This window comes from Topomyia yanbarensis, chromosome 2 (assembly GCF_030247195.1).
Source record: "Topomyia yanbarensis strain Yona2022 chromosome 2, ASM3024719v1, whole genome shotgun sequence".
Classification (NCBI taxonomy): Eukaryota; Metazoa; Arthropoda; class Insecta; order Diptera; family Culicidae; genus Topomyia; species Topomyia yanbarensis.
Genome location: NC_080671.1, coordinates 333,653,287 through 333,680,890, shown reverse-complemented (window position 1 = coordinate 333,680,890; position 27,604 = coordinate 333,653,287). Strand labels below are relative to the sequence as shown.

General features: G+C 38.5%; 1 protein-coding gene across 2 annotated transcripts in view; it reads left to right on the top strand.

Annotated features, from left to right (window-relative positions):
- Positions 1-9,283, top strand: part of LOC131683959 (nucleoprotein TPR) — a 600,452-nt gene extending 591,169 nt beyond the window's left edge. For both annotated transcript variants that reach the window (XR_009304588.1, XM_058966381.1), the window contains one exon: positions 8,239-9,283. Coding sequence is in view for 1 of the 2 variants with exons in the window: in XM_058966381.1 (XP_058822364.1) it covers positions 8,239-8,247 (9 nt within the window). In the remaining variant the exon portion in view is untranslated. The remainder of the gene's footprint in view (positions 1-8,238) is intronic.
- The last annotated feature ends 18,321 nt before the right edge of the window (positions 9,284-27,604 follow it).

Below are 27,604 nucleotides of genomic sequence, written 5' to 3'. Positions count from 1 at the left end.
GGCTAGTGTTACACGGCCGCCACCATGAATTAGTTTCACGTGGAATGATTTGGCTATTAGTTTGCCGAGGGGGTGGAAACTAGGAAGTAGCGCTGGGTGCTTCGATTCGTATGACCGTTCTGATAACCTTAGCCGCCCTCCCACTCTCACTACACCTTGGGTGTCTAGAAAAGGATTCAGGAGCCGGATGGGTGATTGTTTTTCCACCGGGTGGTTTTGTTGCAGATCTCTTAATTCGTCTCGAAAACAGTCAGCTTGGGCGAGACGCAGCAGTAAAGTCTTGGCTTGGGAGAGTTGTTCAACAGAAAGCGAAATAGTGGGATTGGGCCCGCTGTAAACCATGGGACAAGTTCTGGTTTTGATACGGGTGTTTTGTATAAACCTCTGGCAGTACGCAATTCAGCGTGAAAACTCGGAATATCGTGCGAAAATCGGGTTGTATTTCTCCTCGACTCGAACAACAGCAACTATCACTGACTTGCGTTCATTATCTGCTTCGGGTGATTCGACCTGCTTTGAAGTTAGCCAATTCTCGTGCGGTCGTTAAAGCCACTCTGGGCCTGTCTTTCAGAGCACACATCGAAGGAAGTCATCGCCAAGCATTCCACTGGACAATAGGTCTGCGGGGTTTTCGGAACCTGAGACATGGTTCCAGCGTGCTCCATGAGTACTCGTTTGTATCTCTGATACCCTATTGGCTACAAACGTTTTCCACGTGCTATTAGGAGATTTTAGTCATTGAAGGGCCACTGTAGAATCAGACCAGAAGAAAGAGTTGGAAATGGACATGTCTAAGGCTTCAACAATTCGCACCTAAAGCTGAGCTGCAACGACTGCTGCACACAATTCTAGTTTGGGAAGCGACAATCTTTTAAGTGGCGCAACACGTGTTTTCGCGGCCAGCAACTGGATACAAACATTCCCAGCCTTATCAACGGATCGGGCATACGTACATGCACCATAATCTGACTCAGATACATCGGCGAAGGTGTGAAGCTGGATCTCGGAGCTAGGCTGGAATGCATACCGATTAATTTGGAAGTCGGCAAACCGAGGCAACTGTCTGTAAAACTCCTCCCATTGAGTTCCAATTTTATCAGCATCTAGCCCTTGAAGAACTCCTAATTGGTTGGAAGTCCACTTACATATAGGAAACCCTCCTTTCGCAAGCAGCTCTGTCAACTCATTACGCATCTGAATAGCCTCAGGAACGGAGTCAGCACCACCGATGAGGTCATCAATATAGAAGGATTTTTTAAATGCAAGTCTGCCAAGAGGATAAGCACTACCTTCGTCGTCTGCAAGTTGTTGGAGGGTGCGTGTAGCCAAATAGGATTAGGGACCCAGGCCGTAGGTGACGGTCAACATCTCGTACGTAAATAGATTTTCATGTCCATTGAACCGCCAGACGATTCGTTGGAGAGACGTTTCTTCAGAATGAATGAGTATCTGGCGATACATTTTCGCAATGTCAGCAACAACAGGATATTTGCGGAAACGGATTACAAGTGTCAACAAATCGTCCTGAATAACGGGTCTCACGCACAACAAATCATTTAAAGAATATCCAGAGCTCGTCTTGCTTGAACCGTCGAACACGACGCGGGTTTTAGTGGTAGTGCTGGCCTCCTTAATGACAGGATGGTGTGGGAGGTAATAGGAGAGCGAATCTTTTCTATTGCCTTTTTGAACAAGTTGCATGTGGTCCAGTGAACAATATTCCTCCATAAATTCGTCGTCGTAGCTCAGAATCGTTGGCAAATCTTCGTTCCAGTAGGGTAAACTGACGAAATGCTGCGGGCTTAGACAAGATTCAAAATTCTCCCTTTTTGGATAGCGTACCACATACCTTCCATCTTTATTTCGGGAAACAGTCGACTGGTAATAGTCTTCGCAAAACTTTTCCTCAACTGACAACGCGGGCTTGGTGGAGATTTCTTCGATTCTCCAGAATCTTTCCATGCTTTCTTCAACAACAAAACAGACACTGTTTTGCAATTTGGGGAGTTTACAGATGATGTTGCTATAGCAGTTCCACCAGCGACAATCCAGCCGAACACACTGTCGACGAGAATAGGAAGAGAATCGGAAAGCTGAATACGAGCGGCGGAAGGAAAGCACTCGAAGAAATGTTGAGATCCCACGATCATATCTACATCACTGGGACGATTGAAGCCGGGATCAACTAGGAAAATATCTTCCGGGAGGTTTCAGTGGTCTACTGGAATAGTATTGGCAGGGATACTAGATGTCATCTTTCGAAGAATCAGGAACGACACATTTCGTGTAAAATTCTCTTTCCGAACTTCGGTGAAAACTGAATCAGTTGCGTGTTCAGGCTTCTCTCCAATACCTTGTACCAGAACGTTTGCCTTCCGTTTTTTTAGTCGCAGCAATTGCACTAGTCGATCTGACATTAAATTTGGTTGGGAGCCACTATCTAACAGAGCACGTACGTAGTGCTCCTTCCCACAAGCATCAACGACGCGAAGAACAGCTGTCAACATGAAGATGGTTGGTATCGAACAATACTATTGGTTTGAACATCAGGATTGGCTGTTGCTGAAGCTGTTTGTACTCTTCGTTGGCTGTTGCATTGGGATGTGCTTGGCTGCGACGTAAGGCAAGTGTCATTATAGGTATTGCTGGATTTGTAACCTTGACCAGATGAGCTTTGGAATCCAGAATGCAAGAGCGAGTGATGTCGTCGTTTGCACACACGGCAGGAATAGTTGGATTGACAATCTCGAGCGAAGTGGTCTTGTCGAAAACAATTTACGCATAAACGTTTTGAATTTACCAAGCGCTACCTTTCAGATACAGCCATGCTATTGGATCGAGGACATCTTATTAAAGGATGGCGACTGTCACAAACGTAGCATTGTGGAGATGCAGTCTCAGAAATGGAATGGGAAGACATTCTAAATGGAGCTGATTGCTTGCGGAAAGAAGCCCCATTCGAAAGCGGTGTTGATTGAGTCGATTGGGAAGCATAATGATTGACGGCAATGGATTCTAATACTCGTATCCGTTTTTACAAAAATTCGACAAGGCAGGCGTAACTCTGATCGTCAACGCTAGCAGCATGATCCTCCCATGCTTTAATTGTGTCGTCGTGTAATCTCATGCATAAAAGATGCTCCAACAATGTGCTCCAGGTCGCCGTAGGTTCACCTAGCTGCTGCAGGATCTTAATATGTCTCTGAAAGTCGTCCAGAGTGGAATGCAATGCAGCTGACGTCTCCTTTTTCATCCGGGGAATTTCCATAGTGTCCTGTAGATGCCGCTTTTTCAACAAATATTCGTTGGAGTAACGGCTAATCAACGCCTCCCAAGCCAGAGGATAGTTCAGTGGACTTATTGCAATCGATTCGATCAATTGCGCTGCTGCACCCTTAACGGCCGCACGAAGGTAGTGAAATTTCTGTATCGAAGGCAGCTCTTCGTTTTCGTGAATGAGCGCCAGGAAGGTGTCGTGGAATGTCAGCCATTGTTTGTAATAACCGTCGAACTCGGGAAGAGAGATGGTTGGCAACTTCAAACTAGAAAAGGTGGACGGTGCGCGAGAGGGGATATCTTGAGGGCGGCTAGCAGTTAGATCGAATGGGGGAGGCAGTTTAGCTTTCAGCTGGGATTTTATTCTGAAAAGCTTCGGTTCATACAAAGCACGGTGTTGGAGGTTGGCGGCCTTACCCTCATTAGTTGTCTCCATGGTTTCAAGCGTCGTCTGCACCTCGTCCAAAGATGCCCACAGCATATCCAGGTTCTCCAGACGAAGTGGCACCTCGAGCTCATCCCGTCCGGCGTCGTATAGGGTAACGATCTGCTCTGCACGTTCCAATTGCACCAGAAGCGTTGTCCTAATGGTTCTTAGTTGGTCCGCCATTCTATTTTCGTCAATTACTTCATCATTTTCGTCCATTGCACGCGATCGGTATTCAAGGAAACCCCGTCGAACAAATAAGACCAGGTAGACCTGGAGTCAAAGAAATAGTCTCTTGGAAAGTTACTAACCTTTACCAAGGCTTTGAGTGCCTTGTATTTTATTATTCAGGAACACTGGTTCGATAGTTGCAGTCAATGACTCACACGTTGACTGGAATTAGCGGGTTTCTCAATAATATTGAAAGATGGCCCCCGTGCTATTGTTGTATTTAGCTGCAAAACGTCGGTTTGCTTTCAACTCCAGAAAGGCTGCCGGGATACAGTTCCGTAAGCGTTTGGAATGGTATGAAGACGATATTGGTGTAATCGTCTTCGTCCCGATGAAGCGTTGAACACATGCAAAATTTGAGAAGGAAGAAATCTAAAGGCACCCCCGGATGCAAGGCTTGGACAGGTACTTTACCTGATACCAATTTCAATAGGCCTTGTAGAAAATTTTATTCTCAGGAAACGTGGGTGGAACCATCAAAATGGCAGTTTCAAGCAAGCAATTCGCATCTAACAATACAAATCGCGATGGCAGTTTTATCGATCGCAAGGCATGCAAGCTCGTTCAATTGCGATGGCGGCTATGTACGTCGATCGTAACGATGGCATGCAAACTCATGCAAATCGTGATGGTAGCGGATTCACAGTTCTCGCAGTTCGGAATGGTGCAACCTCGATCCTGGTCACGGCACCAGAAATATGTTAGGGCAGGTCGAGGCTCACCTTTGAAACAAATGGGGACCCCGTCGGACAGGGAAGGTTTTAGGCAAACTTGGCCAGTTCGCTAAATGGCACTTCACACGACTTTTACTACCGCGAGAACGTAAAATAACTTTATTAGATCCGAAATATAACCTTTTATTCTGCGCGATCGAGGTGTTGCTTCCTCGGTGATCATACGTACAACTAAACTGATCGTGGTGAGTGCAAACGATAGTAGGTAGATGAAAGAGAGGATCATATCAGTGAGAAATATCGTGCTCTTGTCATTTAATTATTGTGGCTCGTGGAGCAAGGATTTTCAGCTCTTATGAATGCTGTTTTCCTATTTTATCAGTGCATTCCAGTTCTATTTAAACCAGTGGTTTTCAACCGAGGGTGAACTCATCCTCAGGGGTAAATTGGATGATTGTTGGGGTTGAATTATGCGGGACAAATTTTAACATTCCCGTCGGGTATTTGTCTTTAGGGGAGAGCGAGGACACTTGATCCTTGGGGATATTTGATTCCCTGGCCATATCTCCTAATCTATGCATAAAGTTATCACAATATAAAAATAAAATTAAGTACTTGGTCGTTGATGATATTTAAAAAAACAAATCTGATGCATTACATTTGGTTTGAATAAATTATATAATATTTTAGAAAATTAGTGTTTAAATCCATCTCGAAAATCTTTCCACAAATTTTTTGAACGGTTGTATGGGATCGTCGAACTAATTATTTATGAATATTTTCAAAGACGATTACTTTCTAATTATTTTTGCCTGGAAAAACATGCTTTTCGAAAAAAAATTTCACGATACATACAAACAAATTAAATTTTGTTCTCCTCTTGTAACAGGTATCTTTGATCCCTGTAACACTGGGTATTCTTGACCCCTATCATTAGTTCTCTCAAACACTTTCGAAATGCATAGAAATAGGAAAACATCGTTCTCTTAACGTACCTGGCACTTTTAATTGATCTAAAATGTTTTTCCGTGAACAAATGATGGCATAGGTTATTGAAGGTTGAAAAAGCCAGTTAAACGGCACTGATTTACCGCAAATACTCTACTATGGCTAAAGTTTGTCGTGCATCTAAAAAGCTAGTCTTATTAATTAATTTGTCAGGATATTTGATTAGCTGAACTTTCGTGTCTATAGATCATAATGTGCTTTGTTTCTTTAGCCCTAGTAGGCGGGGGATCTAGTTACCACACGTTTTTACAAAAACCTCGTTTTGGCATAATTTTCAAAATTGTTCATATTACTGATAGGACATAGTATTCGGATTTACATATTATGCATACCATTCGAATTGCCTATAAGATGGCGTATTTTGCAAATGAAATGTTTATTTAATTGAAAAGTTATGAGAAAAACACAAAAGTGGAATCAAGCGTACCCACTTTCCCCTATATATTGTGTCAGTATGTCAAGAATTGAGATGCTTACTTAGAGTGTCCTGAAATAGGTTTCTTATTGTAAAATTGTGGCATTCATCCAATTGAAAATCTTTTATTACAGGGTAATGGGGTTACCACCTTTGGTAAGGTTTTCACCAGGAAATTTTTACTGATCTGGAATAGGTTTTTATAGAATCACTTTGAACCTATCTGACCTATCTGCTGAGTTTAAATTAGACAAGTATAAACTCTTTCATTCTTTTTGTAACTCGTCGAAGTATCAATCACCAATATTGACTCACATTGACCGTTTGTTGTTTTGTTTTGGCATAGCATGATGCACACCACTACTTTGAGCTTTTCTTGTTAGCCGTAGATTTATCGCGTTTGTAAACCGTTATTGTCCACTTAGATAGGTGTTAAATTTCACTTCCCTGGCTATCGAACAAAATCCAAAAGCACCGGCCACTCACGCTGTTGCGGAGCAGCCGAGCAACCATTGCTCTCTGCCACAGCTAAGTACCGTGAAGCAGGCAGGAAATCGGTAGCATCTGTGAAGCACACTGCGGTGTCCTCCGATTTTTTTGCTGGGCACAAAATATTCGGTTATTCGTCATCACAGTCGCTAGGAAGGTTCAAACAAAGTAGCAATTTGTTTTCTACCTAGTCAACAGTTAAGGTCCGCTTCTGAAGCAGTCAACATTAACACCGGAGAAACTTATTTTAACATATTGAGTTAAAATTATTCATCGTATCACTATACTCGGAGAAATAGATGCAAAACCTGGAGGCCATGAGATCCTCTCCAAAAACTGGAGTCTCCGGGTCAAACCCGGAGGGGTAGCAACCCTACAGGGTAATGATGGTAAACAATTTTCAGCAAGGGGTACATCACGGGGATCAATTATTCGGAAAGGGGTACATGGAACGAAAAAGGTTGAAAACCACTGATTTAAACCGTTGTTCATTATCCTGTTGCACTATATGTGAAAAATCTACTAATTAGTTCACTTTTTGCTAAATTTATATCTCTTCTTTATCGGGGGCAAAATGCCCTCTTCTTTGTTTTTGCTGATTTTTTTTATCGAAAACAGAAAAATTGTTCTGCCAACATACTAATTGCATAACCTAAGGCTATTTAATGTCACACTTTTGTGAAATGCCATCAGAAAACAAAACTACTTGCTTGTTTGCCGAGCATTCTGCCCCGTTGTTGTAGTGAATTATATATTATCAGAGCCGAAATTCTGTGGTGCATAAAGACAATAATGTGTCATAAGTCATTACGTGCAGCGGAAAAAGATGTTACGGTGATAAAAAGTATGTTTCCTGACAGTACTATTGCAAGCAAAATGCAACTCGGGCGGGACAAAATGAGCTACGTGCTGATGTTTGATATTGCCCCATATTTTAGCATGCTTCTGGAAGAATCGATAAACAAAGCCAAATTTGTTTGTGGTTGGTTTTGACGAATCGCTGAATAAAATTACCAAAAAACAGCAGATGGACATAAATATTCGATATTGGGACACAGAGTAACGAGATAACAACCACATATATGGCATCAAAGTTTCTAGAGTCGTCGAAATCTTCGGATCTGCTCCGTTCCTTTAAGGAAGATCTCGGAAATATTCCTCTCAAAAAAGTACTTCGGGTATCAATGGATGGTCCCAATGTTAATAAGACTTTTCTCATAGAGCTCAAAATGGACTTTAAAGAAGAAGAGGAAATGCTATTAGATATTGGGGGCTGCGGAATCCAAATTTTGCACGGCACTTTTAAGGATGGGGTTCGAGCGAACGGTTGGGAGGTAGTTACTTATCTTTGTGGTATCTGCAACATGTTTAAAGATTATATACGGGTCATTCCAGGTCAGATTTACAACCAAAATTTTAATTCCTCCCAAAAAAAATTCTTGGATTCTTTAGCTAAAAATAATAGACTCGTATTTTTTTATTTTGGCTGAATATAATTTTTTTTAAGTTATTAGTTTTTGAACTTTTGAAATTTATAAAATCAAACTTACCCTGGTTTTCAAAGATACCCCATTTTACGGTATTCACATTTAAGCTGTTGTAACTCAACAAATTGAGCTATTTTTAATTTCTTATTTAAATCTAAAGCAACGATTAATCCTTATTGCCCAATCTGCTTCTAATTTATATTCCTATTAAACAAATCCCTGCCATTCCAGATAATCTAAAGTGCCTTTGGACAACTCATCTGGACCTTACACGCCACGAGATCAATAGATCGAAAATAAGAGGACAACACCTTTTCACCTGTTCCCGTAGCATCGTAGTAGGCCGTAGATGAATCACTTTTACGATTTTGACAGCTGGAAAGGAAACAAGTTCCCGGCAGTAGTAGAGGCACCATCTGCCTTCAACAAGTTGGAAACAACAAGAATCTAGTCGATTTGATTATACATTAGTTTACTATGTTTTGATATCCAGTAGACATACAGTTTAGGTTTGAGAATCCCATTGTACAGTTTATACGCCGAGACACTTATTTAAACATAGAACACAACAAACAGCCACACAATCACAGAGCAATGCAGAAACGAAACGACAACCCCTCGGCCGATTGGGTTTTTACCCGCGATCCGAGGGGGTAGTGAACAAGGTAATTTCTTTTTGGAAATTATTTTTTCTTCATTTTGCTATGCCCAGTTTCGTTCAGTTTCTCAAACTGTTTTTGCTTTGTTAAGTTGCCTAGAACTGCCCGATTTGTACAGTCATTGGTTTTCATCATTATTTCCCCGTAGCAAATAATTATGTTAAGCTCGCACGAACCCATTTTGCGCACATTTATTTTGTTATTTTGTAAATACTATAAGTTAGCGAACTACCCTGAGTAGTTTTTATTTCGTTAGTACAATTTACTTTAGCAGCATTTGATGCAAGTTGAACAATAGGATGAATAGACGGCAAATAGAGCTTGGTTTTGCCTTTTTACTATTTCGGTTGAATTTTGTTTTTGTCGCTCATTATTTGAATTTTTTATCAGTATCCATCTACAACAACTCAATGATTATTTTTTATCTTCGAACGAATAAAACTGAGAATTACATATTTGCATTATAGATTACTACAATCAGATAAATTGTTACAATATAATGTGAGCTTCCACATTTGAGTGAATACACAGTGTAGTTGCAAGAAAATGTTTAGAGTTGTGACTCGAAATCCATTGTAACGGACAGAGAAAAATATATTGGAACTTTATTAGAACAACGTTGAATTTACATGCATAACATATCCGAAAGCATTTTGTCCTTCCGTGAAGCACTAGATAAACACTCTAAATTTAAAAATCGTGTTTTCATCTACTACTTACAAAATCGGTGGTGAAATATTTCAAATTAATTTGTGAAGGATGAGTAAAGGGTAGAAGCAACAGTCAAAGTAAGACAGAGTTCAAACTTGTTAAAACAGAATGCTCTGACAATTTTACGACGACACGTTTTATACTAACGACATGATCAGACTGCGACTACCTATCAGTGACGCAGGTAACCGGTTCTGTCCAATTTGACATCTTTTTTATAGTAAGGTTGAAAAGGCTCTCAAAGTCTGGCCAGTAGTGAATTGGCACTGTGTGGGACTCACGACTCACTTTCGTGCCTAACCACTAAAACATTGCTTACTCTTTTTTGTGCGTCTTCCACACGGAACTACATCAAGGTATTACTTCGTGGGGCGGCTCGTTGAGCCTTTTAGCTTCTAGTCGGATATTATCCGGCGGTGAACTACCCTACTGATTTGTGGTTTCACGGCGGCCTTCTAGTCGATGGCGCTACTGTTTTGGGGCCCTTCGCCACTTCCTTTGCAGCTCGCAGAGTATACTTGTAACCGCTCTGTTGACGGCGTCCCAGATATGCTCGTCGTGGCACATCTCTTCGACGAAATTATCCACTGTGAACCCAGGCATACCCCTTCGGACTTCTTCGAACCTAGGGTATTCGAAGATCACGTGTTCCGGTGCCTCTTGCACGTTCACACACTCCGGGCAAAGGGATAACGAGGCATGTAAAAAACTTCTGGAAGCATCCGTGCCTGTACAAAAACTGCGTCAAATGGAAGTTCCCTCTTCATGTTTCCTGTGCATCCAAACCGACACATTTGGAATGAGTTGGGGGGTCCACCTTCTCCACGTTGCACAGTGGCACGACTTAGAACAAAAGGTGGACTAAAGTTAAAACTTTGCCGTATCAGTTCAAATAGGACGATTTTATGTAATTTTGGTACGCTGATTTCGTTTTTGATATTAAAACATTTCAAAAATGAGCGTTTACTACTCATTAGGGTGTCTCAAAAATATTTTGTTTTCGAAATCGTTCACTGAGCCAAAAAAATCACTTACAATTTAAGTGAAAAAGCACGTAAATATTAAAAATGACCAATCACATTAGATTCATGTGTAGCAATTAACATTCATACTTACATTGATGAATTTCAAATAAGATACAAATGACTTCCAAGTATACAATACATAAATTCCATCTGCTTGTCACATACTTAAAGTGTTATATGCAGAGGACGTAAGTATTACGTGAATATACAATGTGAAAAAGTAAACAGATTCAACATGGCTGTAAGTATTAACAGCTCCAGGCGAATGAATTACGATCGGAAATCCTCTAGCATTTACTGAAGGTATTTAAACGTAAATTCCAACTATTCTTTGCATAGAGAACCATACGATTTAAACGAAATCTAATTTCAGATTGCGGAATTGGAAAAAAGAATTTTTGGAATCAGTGGAAAAACAGTTTATTCAATACAATTGATGCATGGCGGAAACAATATGAATTAATTCTATTTCGGAATACTATTCATTATAAATGGATCAAGTAAATATATTATGCAATCAATTTAATTTAATGAATCTTTTTCTCCGTCCTCTACTCTTCCTAAACACATAAGAAAAAAACATTTGGATTATATTTTAAATGCAGCTTAGAATCACATGAAATTCACATAAAAATATAGGGATTTAATTTCGAAAGTATGTGACATTCCGATGGAAAGTAACTGAATTTCACTTAAAATGTACATGTAGTCGACACTGGTTTTAAGCAGATTTAGAACAAAATATTCTATGTGTGAAACATATAACATTTACGTGAAAAGTATTATGGAAAATATTTATATGCTTTTTCATATAATATGTAAGTGATAATTTTTTTGAGTGTTCTTAACATTTGTGTATATTAATGTTCATGTGCTATATTGTTTTTGATATTAACTAATGTAAAAAAAATATCATTTGTTAGGGTGGCTCAAAAAATATTTTGTTGCGAAGGATCAACATTTTTTTTAAAGAAGTTTTTGTGCGCTGAATTTCTATTTTAAATTTAAAAATAGAAATTAGCTTGACCAATTATTAGTGTGGCTCAAAAGTAAGTATTTTGTCTTTTATAATGATTTTTTCAATAGTAATTTTGGAATTTATTTTTCATATTGAAACGAACTAATTGACATCTTAATATGGGCTTCAGAAATAACTTTTTTGTTTTACGGATCAAATAAGATGTGTTCGACTAATTTTGGAACATTTGATTCATTAATAGGTTACTTGATATGAAAGCTACATTTTCTATCATTTTCAAAACAAACATTTTGAGCATCTTAGTTGAATGTTTAATTACAATCACTAATCACCAAGATGGTTAACGATTTTTTTCCATAGGTGTGTTTTAAGTTACTTAGATTGCTTATTTCATATCTTAAATGAAAATAAATCCAAAATCCTTCTTTCGTGTGTATGGTTTTTTTGAAAATGGTCTTATTATATTTGGATAATATCGCATACCCTTAAGCTATAACAATGCTATGCAAATACGGATAAAATAGTCTCGCCAAATGACTAGAACTCAACTGTGTTCACTCTATTTGACAGTTATTGCACAAGTTAGAAAGAAATAGTTCCAGAAACATTTTATAACCTATTTCAGATGGTTGAAAATATTTACTGATTTTCAATCATTCTTAATACCTCTAAATCTAAAAAAACATCTAAAAAAACATACTTCCCACTCGGCTCCTTACTCTTGATCACTAGTAAAACCCTTGTAGAGCATGCTCTCAATGCTATTTGAAAGTTGTGCATGTATTCGTGTCATTATTCTAGGTATTCAAATTCGATATCAGTAATAACCATGCGTCTCCATTCACCGTTTTTTTAAATTTTGACTGCTTATCGCAAGTTTTCGCAAAACTAGCATATACTGATTTTAAAGAGAAAATTAAAAGCTTTCGAATGAGTATAGTGTGATCGCGGGCATGCACGGGCGTCGTTGTTGTTATCGAATTAGAAGTTCGAATTCAATAAAAATTCGTGACAAACAGTTATCTAAACACTAACTAAACCAACTAGTGACTTATTTTTGGCGATTTTATGATGTAATTTTATCACACGGATAATTTTGGTGAAGAAATGCAATGCATAATATCAACCATTTTTTTGAAAAACAAAAATAACCGGATATAGTTCCTATGGTCAAATTATGCAAAAACACTTGAATCATGCCCTTAAAAAGCTGGCAAAAATTCATTTTACGTTCAAATCACTTAAAACTTCGCCAAAATGTCTCTGATGGCCAGCTGATAGGCAAAAAATACTAGCGAGAATATCGCATAACATTCATATATGGACTTAAGTCCGGGCTCGTCCCACTGTGGCGTTGTCCCTCTCTCGCTGCCACTTAGCCGACGAGTCTGCTCTGACCAGTCTCCTTGCATTTCGTGCATTTTTCCACTGGTAACATTCCACGTCCTCAGCCAGGGTGATGCAGATGGGGATCATCCCGGCAATTACGCATACCACCTCTGACAATATCGTTCCGTACGCACTCGCGACGCAAATAGCCATTAGGCGAAACGTGCTTGTCAACTCCGTCCGGAACCGCTTTGAGTTCAGCGCAGCAGCCCAGGCCGGTACGCCATACCGATCGTCGACCACTACACCCAAGTGCTTCAGTGCACGCATCGATGGGATGGATTGTCCCCCGACGCTGATCTCGACACGCTGGATTTTTAACGGTTGCTGACCAGCACTACCTCCGTCTTGTAGTGAGCCAGCTGCAACTTGACGTCTAGCATCCAAGTTTCCACAATGCCTATTGTCTCTGCCGTCAATATCTCCACCCCCTCAAGGGTTACGGAGGTTATTGTCAAGGAGGATCTCAACTCCTCTGGGCAGTTCTAGTATTAACACTCAATATATTCCAGATCGTAGTATGGAGCCCAGAGGTACCCCTCCGTGACCCTAATCGACCTCTGCACCATGTTCGTTACATAGATCACTACTCGGTTCTGGAAGCAACTTTTCAGAACCTTGCACAGACAGTCAGGAGCCCACATTCTGTGCAACGCTATCGCCCCCAGGCGGACACTGTTGAATGCCTTTTTCACGGCAATCGTAATAACGGCGCAGTAGCGATTACTCTGTCTCTTTTGCTTCGATGCTTTCTGCGTGTTCACGATGACTGTGCAGATGGCATCCACTGTCGATATCCCTTTCCGGAAATCGGACTGTCTTTGCGATAGTCAGTTCTCACTTTCTGCATAGGTCGTCAGCCTGTTGAGGATGACCCTTTCCCGGAGCTTACGAAAAGTATCTAGCAGGCAAAGAGGCCGATACGATGCTGGATCTCCTGGTGGCTTACCTGGTTTTGGTAGCAACGCCAGCTTCTGGATCTTCCATCTATCTAGAGAGTAGCCATCGTCTAGGCATTTCTGTAGGACTATTCTGAACATGTTCGAAAACACCAGGACCGCGGTCTTCAGTGTCACATTGGGGATACCGTCCGGTCTGGGAGATTGCTTCGCTTTCAGCCTTTTTTCCACTACAAGAAGATCGTCGTTGGAGACTCGATTGTCACCAGCTTCTCCATCGTCTGTATTGACGTACGGTGTAGGTTGCCATGCGATTGGGTAGTGCTTCGGAAAAAGAACCTCCACGATAATCTTCAGCGCAAATTTCGACTGGTGATCCTGGTCATCACGACACTCTAAGCATTGGCCCAAGGGGTTAGCGTCTACTTATCTGCACAGCTCCTTGTAGCAGATGGACTTGCTTAGCTCTGTGTCGCGATTAAGCGCGGTCCTGGCCGTGTGACGGCCTCAAATCTCACTATCTGAACGCGTGTTCTGGCATTTATGCAGGAACTCCGGAGGATGCTGAGAATTTCATTCCATCAATTCGCTGGCAGTTCCTCGGCTCCATTTTCGTCGACAATGCTACATCACGTGCCCTTCCGACAGCTCGGTGGTGATCTGTGCAGCGTACCACTCCTTGCAAACGCAATCGCGCCCTTCTTTGCTCTGCGTGTCCCTCAAATCACATTTGCTTTTTTGAAAGTCTCCATGCTGGTGGGTCCCAGCCCCTGGCCGCTATCTCAACTCGTTGTATGTAGTCGCCTATTGTGATCCATTAGTTATCTATACAAGCAGTGAAGTCAATCGAAAGTTGAGTACGATCTTTCATGGAGATCGACTCCAGAGCCGCATCGGCGTTAATCAGGAAAGTTACAGCTGAACCTACTATCATCGAATCTGGTGACGAGTTTCTAACGTTCCTGGAGGCCCACTCAGTGTTTCAAGACGGTGTCACTTTTCCTTACTCAGGGAGCAGAACAGTACGACTGTCAGTCTTAAGTTGCCGTCCCACTCGTGGTCCATGTTCTGCCTGTTAACGATTGCCAGGATCAGTATGCTGTAATCAGGGTGGTTTCATCCGATTATCGAGATATATAAAAACAATTTCAATAAAAAATTACAGGACGCTGATTTTTGTGGTTTCGTCACTCGTCGTGCTACTATGGAAGCGCTCCTGATCTGCTGCCCCCTACGATTTATCTTCTGCATCATACTGTAGGATCCTTGCCCATACTGCATTCTTCTCCTGCACTCGTTCGATTCTAATGCACCACGTTACTTGAAGCCTTCAGATAATGCGGATCTTTGATCATTTTGGCATCACTGTTTGCTATTCCCCGGTTTTCAACATAGCTGATAGATCTTTTCAAATATATACTTGTGAGATCGTGATCGCTTTTATTTTAGATTTTTTATTCTATTTCTTTTCCGCATTAATCAGTTGTGCGAATACTTTGAAGTTTCGTGACTCTAATCAGCGTATAGCTGCAAGTGTTGTTTTTGTTCGCCTCTATCGATACACGTTACCATACTATTTATTTTCCTGCGCATTTTGCATACCCGGTAGGCGTTATTCCTTCGCTTAACCCTAGACCGGTGGTCAAGTGCAATGAGGATTGCGTAGCTTTACAACAGCTCTTGGACAGATTCGATGACTGGTGTTGGATAAACTTGCTATCAATTAGTACTCACAAATGAGCTGTAATATCGTATCACCGCAAGCATAAGTCAATGTCGAATGACTACTGTGTTGAAGGTCAGAGCCTTGAGCGTGTTCTACAAGTGCGCGATTTTGGCATATCTTTGGACTTGGCATTCACGTATGACTAGATCGATAACAAGGCGAACCACCAGATTCATGTTCAAAATCTCCAATGAATTTAACTACGCTCTCTGTCTCAGCTCACTGTACAGCGCCAATGTACGATCAGTATTGGAATCTAACTGCATAATATGGTGTCCGTATCAAGCAACATAGATAGCAAGAATTGAGGCAATTCAAAGAAAATTTGTTCGTTATTATCCTATTAATCTTGCTACACCCAGACAAAATGTATAGCGAATTTCATAAAAATTATCGTGTGATCCCTGAAAAAGACTAAAGACTATGTTTTCATACTATTAATATGAAAACATACAACGTTTATGGTTATTAACGTTTTATAAGTTAATTTCATGCGAACATCTTATGATTTTCATAAACATAAGTGAAATGTATTATATTTTCTTATGAAAAATCAAAGATGCCTTATGCAGAATCATATCATAGCAAACAGATTTGACAAAATAAATGACATTTCATAAGATAATCGTATGATTTACATACGTCTTACTAGTGGCTAAAAAATATACGATTTTCTTATGAACTTATTATTTGACTGAGTGTAAAATTTGTGTGTAGCAACCTCTATAATTTATAAATCTGGTAGAATGAAAGGTTTGTCTTTTTGCTAGCCGATGACATGCTTACGCGGAGCGCGATGCGGTTGCGGTAAGCGAAGCGTTTGCGTCTTAACTATCAACATTTAACATTCATGCTGATCGCGTAACCCTGTTATAGTAAAAGCGTTGCTAAGCGTCGAGCAGCGCGGCGAAGCAGTTCGTAAAGTGTTTCAACGCGTGTGAACGCAGAGATTGTTTGACAAGAAAAATGGAGATCGATACCGAAAATTTGATTTCGCTTGTTTTTTCGAGAAAACCATTATGGGACAAAACATTAAAACAGTACAGAAACAAATTTACGGTTGATAAGCTTTGGCAGCAAATTGCTACGGAAGTGGATGATGTTACAGGTAAGCGAAAACTAAAGAAATTAATTTAAATTCGAGCACAAATATTTTTAAAAATTCTGCGGTGGAATTGGTGAAGAACAAATGTAAATCGTTACGGGACTGTTTTGTAAAGGAGCTGAAAGAGATTCCAGAAGGAAAATCTGAAGATCCATCAAATTACGAAACATACACCACCTGGCCACATTTCAACTTAATGTTTTTCCTTAAAGCCCAAGTGACGGCACGTAAATCCGGTGGAAATCTCTCGATTCGCGATCCCGTTAGAACGGAGTTGTTTGAAGATGACTGTTTGCAGCAAAGCATTGATGAGACAAATGAGTCTATCGATTTTTTTGGATACATCTGAGGTTAGTAGTCTGGAGGAAAACATGCCTCAGCTACCAACTAGGAATGCCAAGAGAGGTGCTCAACAGCAGCTGGTCGACATTGAGACACGCAAACTACAGCTGCTCGAAAAGAAGGCAAGAAAAAACAGCGCTCCCGTCGATGAGGATGGAGCCTTTTTCACGAGCTTGTCACCACACGTACGCAAATTGAAGGCTGAGGACAAATTAATGTTCCGCATGGAGATCCAAAGTGTTGTTCAAAAGCACGTTTATAAGACAAACAGATTTTTGAACGATCCGGAGCGAAGCGTTTGTGTTGACGACAGATTGGAAACATTCCCTTACGAGCACTCCACTCCTGCACGGACATTGTCATTCACGGAGACTGCTCAGAATACTCCACTTCAATCTCGTGTTGAACATGACAATATTCCGTCTGTACAATTAGAAGAGGAAATCGTATCAATCCACTGTCATCAAAAACCGATGGATACAAGGATTTACACAGTGATTACTTCTCCCATATCGTCCGTTGCCTCAAAGTATTAATAAATTGATATTTCATTATCTTGAAGCTTGTTTTAAATATATTTGAATAAAAATTAAACTTTTTGCCTTTCTCATATAAAGAAAGGCTATGCAATCACTGAAAAATCGACTTTTCAACGGAGGCCTGGAGGGCCGAGTGGCATATACCATTCGATTCAGTTCGTCGAAATCGGAAAATGCTCGAAATCATCCAACCGCAGCATCAGCAACAGTGAAACCGAAGCAGCGCGCTTCGCCACTATCCACGGGTGGCCCGCATCGACCGCCGTACAAATCGTCCATGGGCGAAACGAAGCAGCACGGTTTGGCACCACCCACTGCACTATGGTCCCAAAGCTGTATTTAGGAAGACAAAACTGTTTGCGCCTAAACCGTTAGTTTTAGATATATAGTATCTTCGGCAAACTTTCTTAGAACTTTCTTGCCAATTTTTTTATATTAGTAGGATTAGGATGGTCCTTGTCGTTAGGGTATTCAAAGTATCAACTTCTTAGATATGTAAAATTCAGCTACATAATGTTCTATAAAGTTATAAATCAATTAAATTGAAGCGACTTTTCTGAAGAAACTATGTGGCTATCTCTAATGGTTCATGTGCTATGATTTTTGCAATATTTAAGGTAGAGTGGCTCTTTAAAAACTGGTTTCTATTAATATCTTTTTATGTGTTAATTTCTCGCCAATACTTTGTTCTAGAGGTTTTTAGAACTTTTGTAATTACACATTTTTTCAGAAGCAATGAAGTTTCTATCTCTTTTGTTTGCATAGTTACAGGCGATTTTCAAAACAAAAATGGCTTTTTTCAAAGCTGTATATCTTCCAACATTGCAAATGGATTTTCAATCTTTTAATTTTATTTGAAACTAGCTGATACCCATCGCGCGTTGCTGCGATTTTCAACGAAATAGGAGGAAAACACAATTTATTCAGTAGCGCCATCTGTCGGGCAGATAATCTCCAACTAATAGCACACAAACACGCCCCATACCAAATACCTACTGTGTGCAATTTTTTACGGAAATCGGTTAAGCCGTTTGGGAGTCTATGAATCATATACATACAAACTTTGCTTTTTTTTATATATATATATATATATATATATATATATATATATATATATATATATATATATATATATATATATATATATATATATATATATATATATATATATATATATATATATATATATATATATATATATATATATATATATATATATATATATATATATATATATATATATATATATATATATATATATATATATATATATATATATATATATATATATATATATCGAAACATTTCTAGTTTTTGGTGAAAAAACTGCGAGAGCGTTATTTCTGTAACAAAACAATATTTTTGAAAATGGTGTATTTTTCAATAAAAATCGTTCATAACATTTCAAATAGACGAGATAATAACTTTGTTATTCCAGCAAAAATATTCGCCATAAAAAGGTTCTAAAAGTGGTACAAACAAACTATCTACGATAAATCAATGTCTGAAGTGACAAATAAGAAATAGTGATTTTAAGGGGTCACGTTTTCATCGCTCAATCTCTTATGGTAAAATCAACTGAGAAATAGTCATTGTGTGCCGTATGTCATGGCAATTCTATTGGATTTGCAAACGTTTTTCAATGAACAGAAATATATGGGCAATTGTCGGTTAATATACAATTTTATTGAAAAGACATTCAGCACGAACCTTTGATGTAATTGAATCTCCATTTTCTGACGTATTCATACATACCACCAACTTACTCCGGGTCTGGGGTAAATAGGCGGGTTTTCCGCGTCACACATTTTTGTCTATAAAAAAGACAATGCAACAAACACTTTGATAAAATTCAGGGCTGTTGGCAACAGCCACATGTTCTATTTTGCAAGATCTATCTACATCAAAGCGGTAAAAAAATGGAAACTGAAAACACCGCAAACTAGCCCCGGTCTCCCCTATACTTTTTTGTTTAAAGTGAGTCTGCGTCTATCTTCGTGGTAGTCGTGGGATACGTGCTTAGTGAAATAAGAATGTAATAGACATTTCCACAATTCTATTGAACAAAACCAACTAATGAATCATAGTTTGGATAAATGAGAAAGGCGCAATTGCACCACTAGGTGGTGCAACAGGTTTTATTTTCCATTTTAAGTAATTTTATTCTTATTAAGGAAATTGCTAAAATAATTTCGAACGAAGCGACCTGTTCCTGTACAAATCTTGTTGAAATGTTCAGGTTGTGTGTTCCGGGCTTGTCTGTTCAAATCAGCAGTCTCTTCCATTAGCGTTTCGAGCCCTTCGTGATCAATTATAAAATTGTGAAAAATGCATATAGCTATTACAATATCATCAGCGGTTTCGAGAGTTGTCTTTATAGGCTTCCACAGAATTCTCCATTTGGCAGTCATTTTACCAAATGCACATTCAATACATTTTCTCGCTCGTGATAATCGTGCGTTAAAATGTTCGTTTTCATTACTGAGCTGCGATCGTGAATAAGGACGAAGCAAGTTTCGCGTTAAAGGATATGCTTCATCTCCAACAAAAACATATGGCATTGCCAAAGTCAATGCTTTATCAGGAAATGGTGCATCTGGAGGAATGTTCAGTTTTTCTTCACTTAATAATTTGCACATATCGGAGGCACTGAATGTTCCTCCATCACTCTGTTTCTCATATCCTCCAACTTCTACAATCAGTAATTTAGAATTCGCATCTGCAACTGCCTGTAGCACTGTCGAATGATACCCTTTATAATTGAATGTTCGTTTTCATTACTGATCCTGCTCCAGGTGGGCACCTTACACGAATGTGTTTTCCATCAATGGAACCAACGCAATTTGGAAAGTTCCATTTTTTAAACTACTCGTCAGCTACAGATCTGAACATTTGCTGCGTTGGTACTGGCATATAAATCGGTTGCAGAACATCCCACAAAACCTGACACGTTTCGCGAACTATGGAGGCCACTGTTGATCGACCCATCCGAAATCCCAATGCAGTGTGCGATAATCCAGTTGCAAGATACCTGTAGACCAATTTTAGTCCTAAGGATCTTTTTTTATGGCGAAACAAAACATTTCTTATCTTAGGGTAACTATCAATCGTTCACAAGGAAAGATGGGTTCTTTATTGCAGTAGGTCTAGTTCTTTGTCAGCCTACTCTTGATCATGCCTAACACTAAATCGAATGTTCCCATGTTCATTCTTGTGTAGCTACGGAACTTTTCCGGGTATTTTCGAAGATCCTGGTAAAATTCTCCATCTCGCCTTCGATTTTTATTTATTGGATGAACAGCAAACTCTCTTTCCTTGTCGATAAACGAAATCAATTTGAAGTTTGACAAAACGCGTTTTCAACGCTATGCTACAGCGATAAGCATGTCATGAAACGCTTTGCTCGCCGCTTCAATTCGCTACGCTCACCGCAACCGCATCGCGCTCCGCGTAAGCATGTCATCGCCCTAACTGTGCCAGATAAATCTGGCATTCTATTTGGGGTGTAACATAGAATTCAGAATATCTGGAAAAATCTGGCAAAATGTCTGTTAAGTTGGGAAAAATCTGGAAGATTCCAGATTTAATCTGGAACATTGGCAACGTTGACTTTAAATTAGGTTTTACACCAACCGACATAACCCCACGAAATAAGCCGGATGAACTTCGTTTGTCAATTCTCGGTGGTTTGTTTACATGGGAGTTACGTGAGTTTGAATGTAACAGATGGGCACCCGTTGCACTCGAACTTGAACATGAACGTCATTCATCATGAGTTCATTCGTGTGGTCATCTTGTAGAACTCAATGAAACGTGGCTTGCAAAATGAGCTAAACCCATTGGAACAAAACGAATAGTGGTAACCAATCAATGTTGGTTTCAAAAATGTTCATATTCCTGAAACTATTTAGGGGAATTATGGTTAAAACCGACACCTTAAGCTTAACTCTTTTTTGGGTTACCACAAAATCAATAAAATTATAATTTATACACAGAATTCTTCTTCGGAAAATTCTTAACAAGGCTTAATATGGCCAGCGCTTCAAAAAATGAATTTCATTAAAAATTATTGATTGCAAAACTTGGAAAAAAAGTGGCTTCTTTTAGGCACTACGGGTAAAACCGACACCCCATAGGGGTAAAATCGACACCTCATTTAATTTATTTTCTCTCCATTTTATTAAAATCTTTATCTTTACTAAAAATGTCTTATACGCGTCATTAATAAAGTGAGAGTATGTGTGATGCAAAAATGTGCTTTTTGTAGTTTCATCATGTAGTGAGAAGAAAAGAGTTCGAAAGCGTAGTATTATAAACAAGAGTATTTCATGCTATAGGATTATTTCTTGGTATTGATATTTCCAAGTAATCCTTATGCACACCATTGCAACCGTAAGTGTCATTTTATTTCGAAAGAGAAGATTTGCAAGTGTTCTACATTTTGCTAATAGAATCCATTCATTTGTGAGTAACACACACTTCTTAGTAAAATTACCTGGTTCAGACTTTCATTTTACGGGACTCTGATAATCCACGATCTACCGGGGTACACAAAAGATCATTATTATCACTGTGATAATGTTCATCTATGAGAAACCAAGAGAACACTAGAAATTCGGTTTTATGAGCTTTTTGCAGAAATAGCAAAAGCTTCAATAGAATATGATAGGAAAAAAATCAAGATTTTTAATTTTTAATGAGACTCATAAGAAATAATCACAATAAAACTATTTCTGTGTATCTTTACTATTACTATAGTGTGCTAATAGTGTAATTGAAGTGTCACTAAAGATCACAGCCTTTTGTAATGAATCGCAAATAATTACAACCATGTTAACAGCATGTCGGTTTTACCCTAACAAAAGGGTGTCGGTTTTACCCCAACAGCGAACATTTTTTCTTAAAAGCAATAAAAAATATTGAATACCTCAAACTCGTCTTCAATACACCCAGTTAATCAAAAGAAAGGCCGATAATAATAGATACTGAAAAACTGGTGATTTGAAAAGCTTTTGTTCGGTTAAAACCTTACAATCTATCAACAAAATTTTACATCCAGTAGAGTATAAACGCTACCGTCGCATGTTTTGTTTATTTTTATGACATTTGACGTACTAACGGAAATCCAATTTGTGTTCAAATGCTCTACATAATCGTGCTAATAATAAAGTATTATTATGAAATGAAAAAAAATTTGATTTCTGGGGAAAATTGTGGGGTGTCGGTTTTACCCATAATTCCCCTACTTACGAATAGTGCAAAAAATAAGTCATTTCATTCACTACAATGGGTGCAATTATCTTCTCACACCGCCTAGCGGGACAAAATTTTGATACGTTCTTTCTGAACAGAACAAGTTGTTGACTTTTTGTAACACGTGTAAAAAACTACGATAAAATAAAATAAAATCACAATACAAATAATTGTATGAAAATTCACTGAACTATCAAGTGAAAATATTGTTCATAATTACGGTAATAATTCCACTACAACACGAAACACTGATTCCTGCTTCAAAAACAAAATGTTAACGATTTGTTGATGTGAGAAGGCAAAGTTTTTTTTTGTAAAACCGCTGAAGAAACGCCCCCAACATATAAATACAAAACTAACATTACTTCACGAAAATTAAAATCAACGGATCTGACCTTACGCAGAAGTGGCCACACTGTTTCAAGCCGTGTCACCTATAGCTAGCGATGCCACATGTTTTTTTGAAATGTCTGTAGAATAATAACTAAAATGTCTGTAAAAGTCTGTTGATGGTTGTGTAAATCCTAGTTACACTAAAATTTTACTTTAAAAATAGATTGAAAGTAGAATTCTATTGTGAATGAATCACTCGTATTCGAAAACAGTTATTCTAGCGCAATTTTACTAAACATTATTACCCTTTTAAAAGTCTGTAGATCTCTGGCTACGTCTTTAGAAGACATCAAAAGTCTGTAAAATACGGACATGTCTGTAAATCTGGCATCGCTGCCTATAGCGGAAAAGCTTCCAGTAAATCAAACTTAACTGATTGATGTTTGTTACTGAGAACGCCTATAGGTAGGCATATACTACAGTACGCGATGCTTCGCGTGAAATCAACTGTGATTTTGACCGCACACTGTTGCGTTTTTCATTTTAAAACACTGTGGCGGTGGAAGGCGTGGATTGCACTGGTGTACTTTCCAGCAGAAGTGGGAATGAAACATGTCCAGTGATCTGCTCTTCTGTTAGGAAAATGATAAACGGCATCTGATTCCAAATAAGCCCATTTATTAGGATCAAGTATTGACTATAACCAGCAGCTTTTCATTGTATCCGGTTTAATTTCTTATCAACCGTTTAATCATTTTTGAAACTCATTACAAATTTCCATCTAGAGCCCATTGATGATATGTTGCCGTATTCTTGTAGTAAATTGTTCAAGTACCACGAGGCTCCATAATATGACCGTAAAGGTCGTGAAAGATTTCACCGAAAAACACCATCAAATCACTAGGGAAAAAATACGTAAAGAGGCTTTGGATGAAATTACAAATTCAACTTGTCAATAATGCATTGCTCGCAGAACGCACACAAGCTGTGATTTAAGATCATATTTGTCGTGACCGGTGCTGCTGAAACACAATTTCCGTTTGTTCTCGTCAACTTCCTTCCAAAATCTGGAGATTGGTTGTCTGTCACAACAATCAAGGCTTGCTCATCGATAAGTTAATATTTTTTCATTTCTGCTCGCTTATATCCTACATCTTCCTCCTCTTCTACTCCTTTTATGAATGTGAATTAAGGATGCAACATCTGTTTAATAACGTTTTTGTGTGACAGTGATACAAATGTTAAGAATGCGAAAAAATCCGACTAATATAAACGATGCAAGCATTTTTCATATGAAATTTTTGATGTTCGCTAATTGATTTGAATGCCTTTTACTTTTCATTTTATAGTACAGTTTTTGCACTCTTTATGTTTTAGTATTATTTGAACTTTATTATTAACGTTTTAATGCTCATTGTATTCTCTTTTCTCTTCATTGATATATACTCTTCATATTTAGTTTTTAATATTAACCCTTTATTTTACTCTTTATCATTTATCTTTACTTGTTACTCTTTGATCTACCTTGTTCACTCTTTACTCTTCGTTTTTTCTCTTCTGCTTTTTAGTCATTATTTTTTGCTCTTTACTCGTTACTTTTTTGATCTTTACCCCATGCTTTTTGGTCTTTAGTCTGTACTCTGTACTCTTTAGTCTTTACTTTTTTTACTCTTTACTCTTTGCGCTTTACTATTTACTATTTATCCTGGTTCATTTACTCCTTACTCTATCATTTGCACATTATTTATAACACTTCTGTTCACAAATATTTCTTTGGACTTGCTTCATCGTACGATCATCCATTAATCCGTCATAGCATCATATGAGATCTTCATCCCATTATAGTTCGTTTCACCCTTTACTTTTTGCTTTTTAGTCTTTACTCTTTATTCTTTATCATTTACACTTTACTCTATGATCTATACTCTCTTTCCTTTACTCCTTGCTCTTAACTCTTTACCATTTACACTTTACTCATAGCTCTATTCCTTATCAATTTCTGTTTACTCTTCATCTTTTAAAATTTACTTCTTAGTCATTACTCTACTCATCTTTACTCGTTACCCATATTTACTCTTCACTCTTTGTTATCTACTCGTTAAGCTTTACCCTTAACTTTTTACTCTTACCCCATTACTTTTTAAACTTACCTGTTTATACTTCGCTCTATATTCTACATACTACTTTGTACACTTTATTCTTTAATCTTCTCAATTTACATTCTACTCTTCATTTTTTTTGCACTTTACTTTTTATCATTACTCTACATTTCCGAGATTTTGCTTTACTGTTTACTCTTAGCTGGTTTTTACTCTTTACTCCGTAGAGTTTACTCTTTATTCTATACTCTTCACTCTTTACTTTCTGGCCCTTACCTTTTATGCTTTACTCTTTGCTTTTCACTCTTTACTTTCTGGTCTCTACTCTTTATCATTCACACATTATTCACTACTCTTTAGTCTGGTTTGATCGAGCCACCAACCTTCAATCCGTCATACCATCAAATGAGATCCTCATCCCATTTCGTCAACTTATCAGCGATGCTCACTCAGCATAGTTTGGTTTTCTATCTCTCTCTTGCAGTATCAACCTGTAAAGTAGTAACTGCGTTCTTTCGTGCATCGTGCTGTAAACTAATTTCTCCTTTTTATTTTTATTTGACCTGTGCTTGTCAAATATGAAAGAATCCCCTATTTCACCAACCAAATACAAATGCCACAACCACAGATCAGTTACACACTGGCATAAATTTCCGATGCACTTAAATACCTTTATTAGAAGGTATAAGTCGTATATATCGGTATAGGTCGTTGTATAAATGTTGAACATTTATTTTTCTTCTACTGGTCCATCTTCAACAGCAACGAACAGGCACTCTCGTGATATAAAGGTTAACACCAATTTAATCTCGCTTCTAAAACACGACACCTTATGTACGGTGCAGAAGCTCAAGAGCAAACACTTTTGCAAAACAAGAAGAGAGCGAGTGCATTCTTTCGCTACTTTCGCAAACCGCGTACGCGAGAAAATGAACCCATGGCAGCAACCCATGACAATCTCGTCATACGGAGAGGCATTGCCAATTCAATCTATCAATTTCTTTGCTCCGATGCATTTCCGCTCAAGGGAAATATTGAAATCACTCATACACACTCACATGTTTGCAAAATTCCCACTCGGAGAAACACAATATTAATTTCGCTTAATTTCCGAATGATGCCACTCGAGGCAAAAGCACTCCCATTTCCGGAATTGCACTAATACAAAAAACTGCCCACTCAGAGGACGTACTTAAAACGCTAATATTTGACCGCTCGAGGCCAAATCATCCCCACACAAAGGAATCAGTTTTGAAAAGCCACTCAGGGCCAAATTATTCCCGCACAGAGGAAGTATCAGCCACTCGACGCTGAGACACAACCGTCATTTTGCTGAATTTCGCATAGTAAAATATTAGTTGCCGCTCTAGGCAAATTTCTCTAAAAAAAACACGCGACAAGTTGTTCACGCTTGTCCGCTCTTTTGTTCAGAGCAATAACATACTTACTCGGGAGCGTTTCTTGCGCCATTGTCGTGACCGGTGCTGCTGAAACACAATTTGCGTTCGTTCTCGTCAACTTCCTTCCAAAATCTGGAGCTTGGTTGTCTGTCACAACAATCAAGGCTTGCTCATCTAAAATCGATAAGTTAATAATATTTTTTCATTTCTGCTCGCTTGTATCCTACAATATTCTATCATTATAGTAGGTTACACTGACAAAAGTTCATTTAAAAAGTTGTTTAAAATAGATGTGAAAAAGAGGCATAAAATGGTTATTGCAGAATTGAGATGTGAAAGATAGACATGGGACTTCGTTTTTGTGGACTGGAATGATAACTGCTACTATGTTTTTGTTTCTGAACTTTCAATATTTCTAGAGAAAATTTTCAATAGGACGTAAGTAACATTGAGACCAAACCAAACCAAATCCCTCCCCATTGATGAAAGACTATTTTCATGAGTGGATGAGGCTAACACGAGGAAACAAAGCTCTGGCACATATTCGTCAATTTGCAGGAGGAATTGTTGGTTCATTCCACTAAATAATTATAAATCTTTATCTCTTGAGAGCATATCGGAATAGTGACTTATCGGTGTTTATCGAATAACGATTAGATTGAATAATTATCATATTCTGCGCAGGTAATTAGTAAAATCAATATTGTACTAGAAACTGTCATCTAAATTTCTAAATCGAAATCTATTTTAAATGATTGCAGATTGCTATATTTGGCACTAGTTCGACAGCCGTTACAGTGAATTATAATCAACGGGATAAACTTGTAGTAAGAATTATTCTCATTTACCTGGTTAGCGATATGTAGTAAAATCATTTATCATAGGTTACCCGAAAACATAATCTGTACAGCCTTAAAGTCAGTCGGGGGAATTTCATCAATAGAGAAACTAATTGTAAGTACGAAATGAAGAATTTATATGAAATCTAATGAAATTTAATAAATGTATAGTTCGAGTCTCGTCGAACGGACTACGGAAATATTTCTACATCATGAATGAATCAATGATTCCACCAACAGCCGTATGCCGTATGACTTATTATGCCAATTTGTTGAAACCAAAATTCTATATTTGGAAA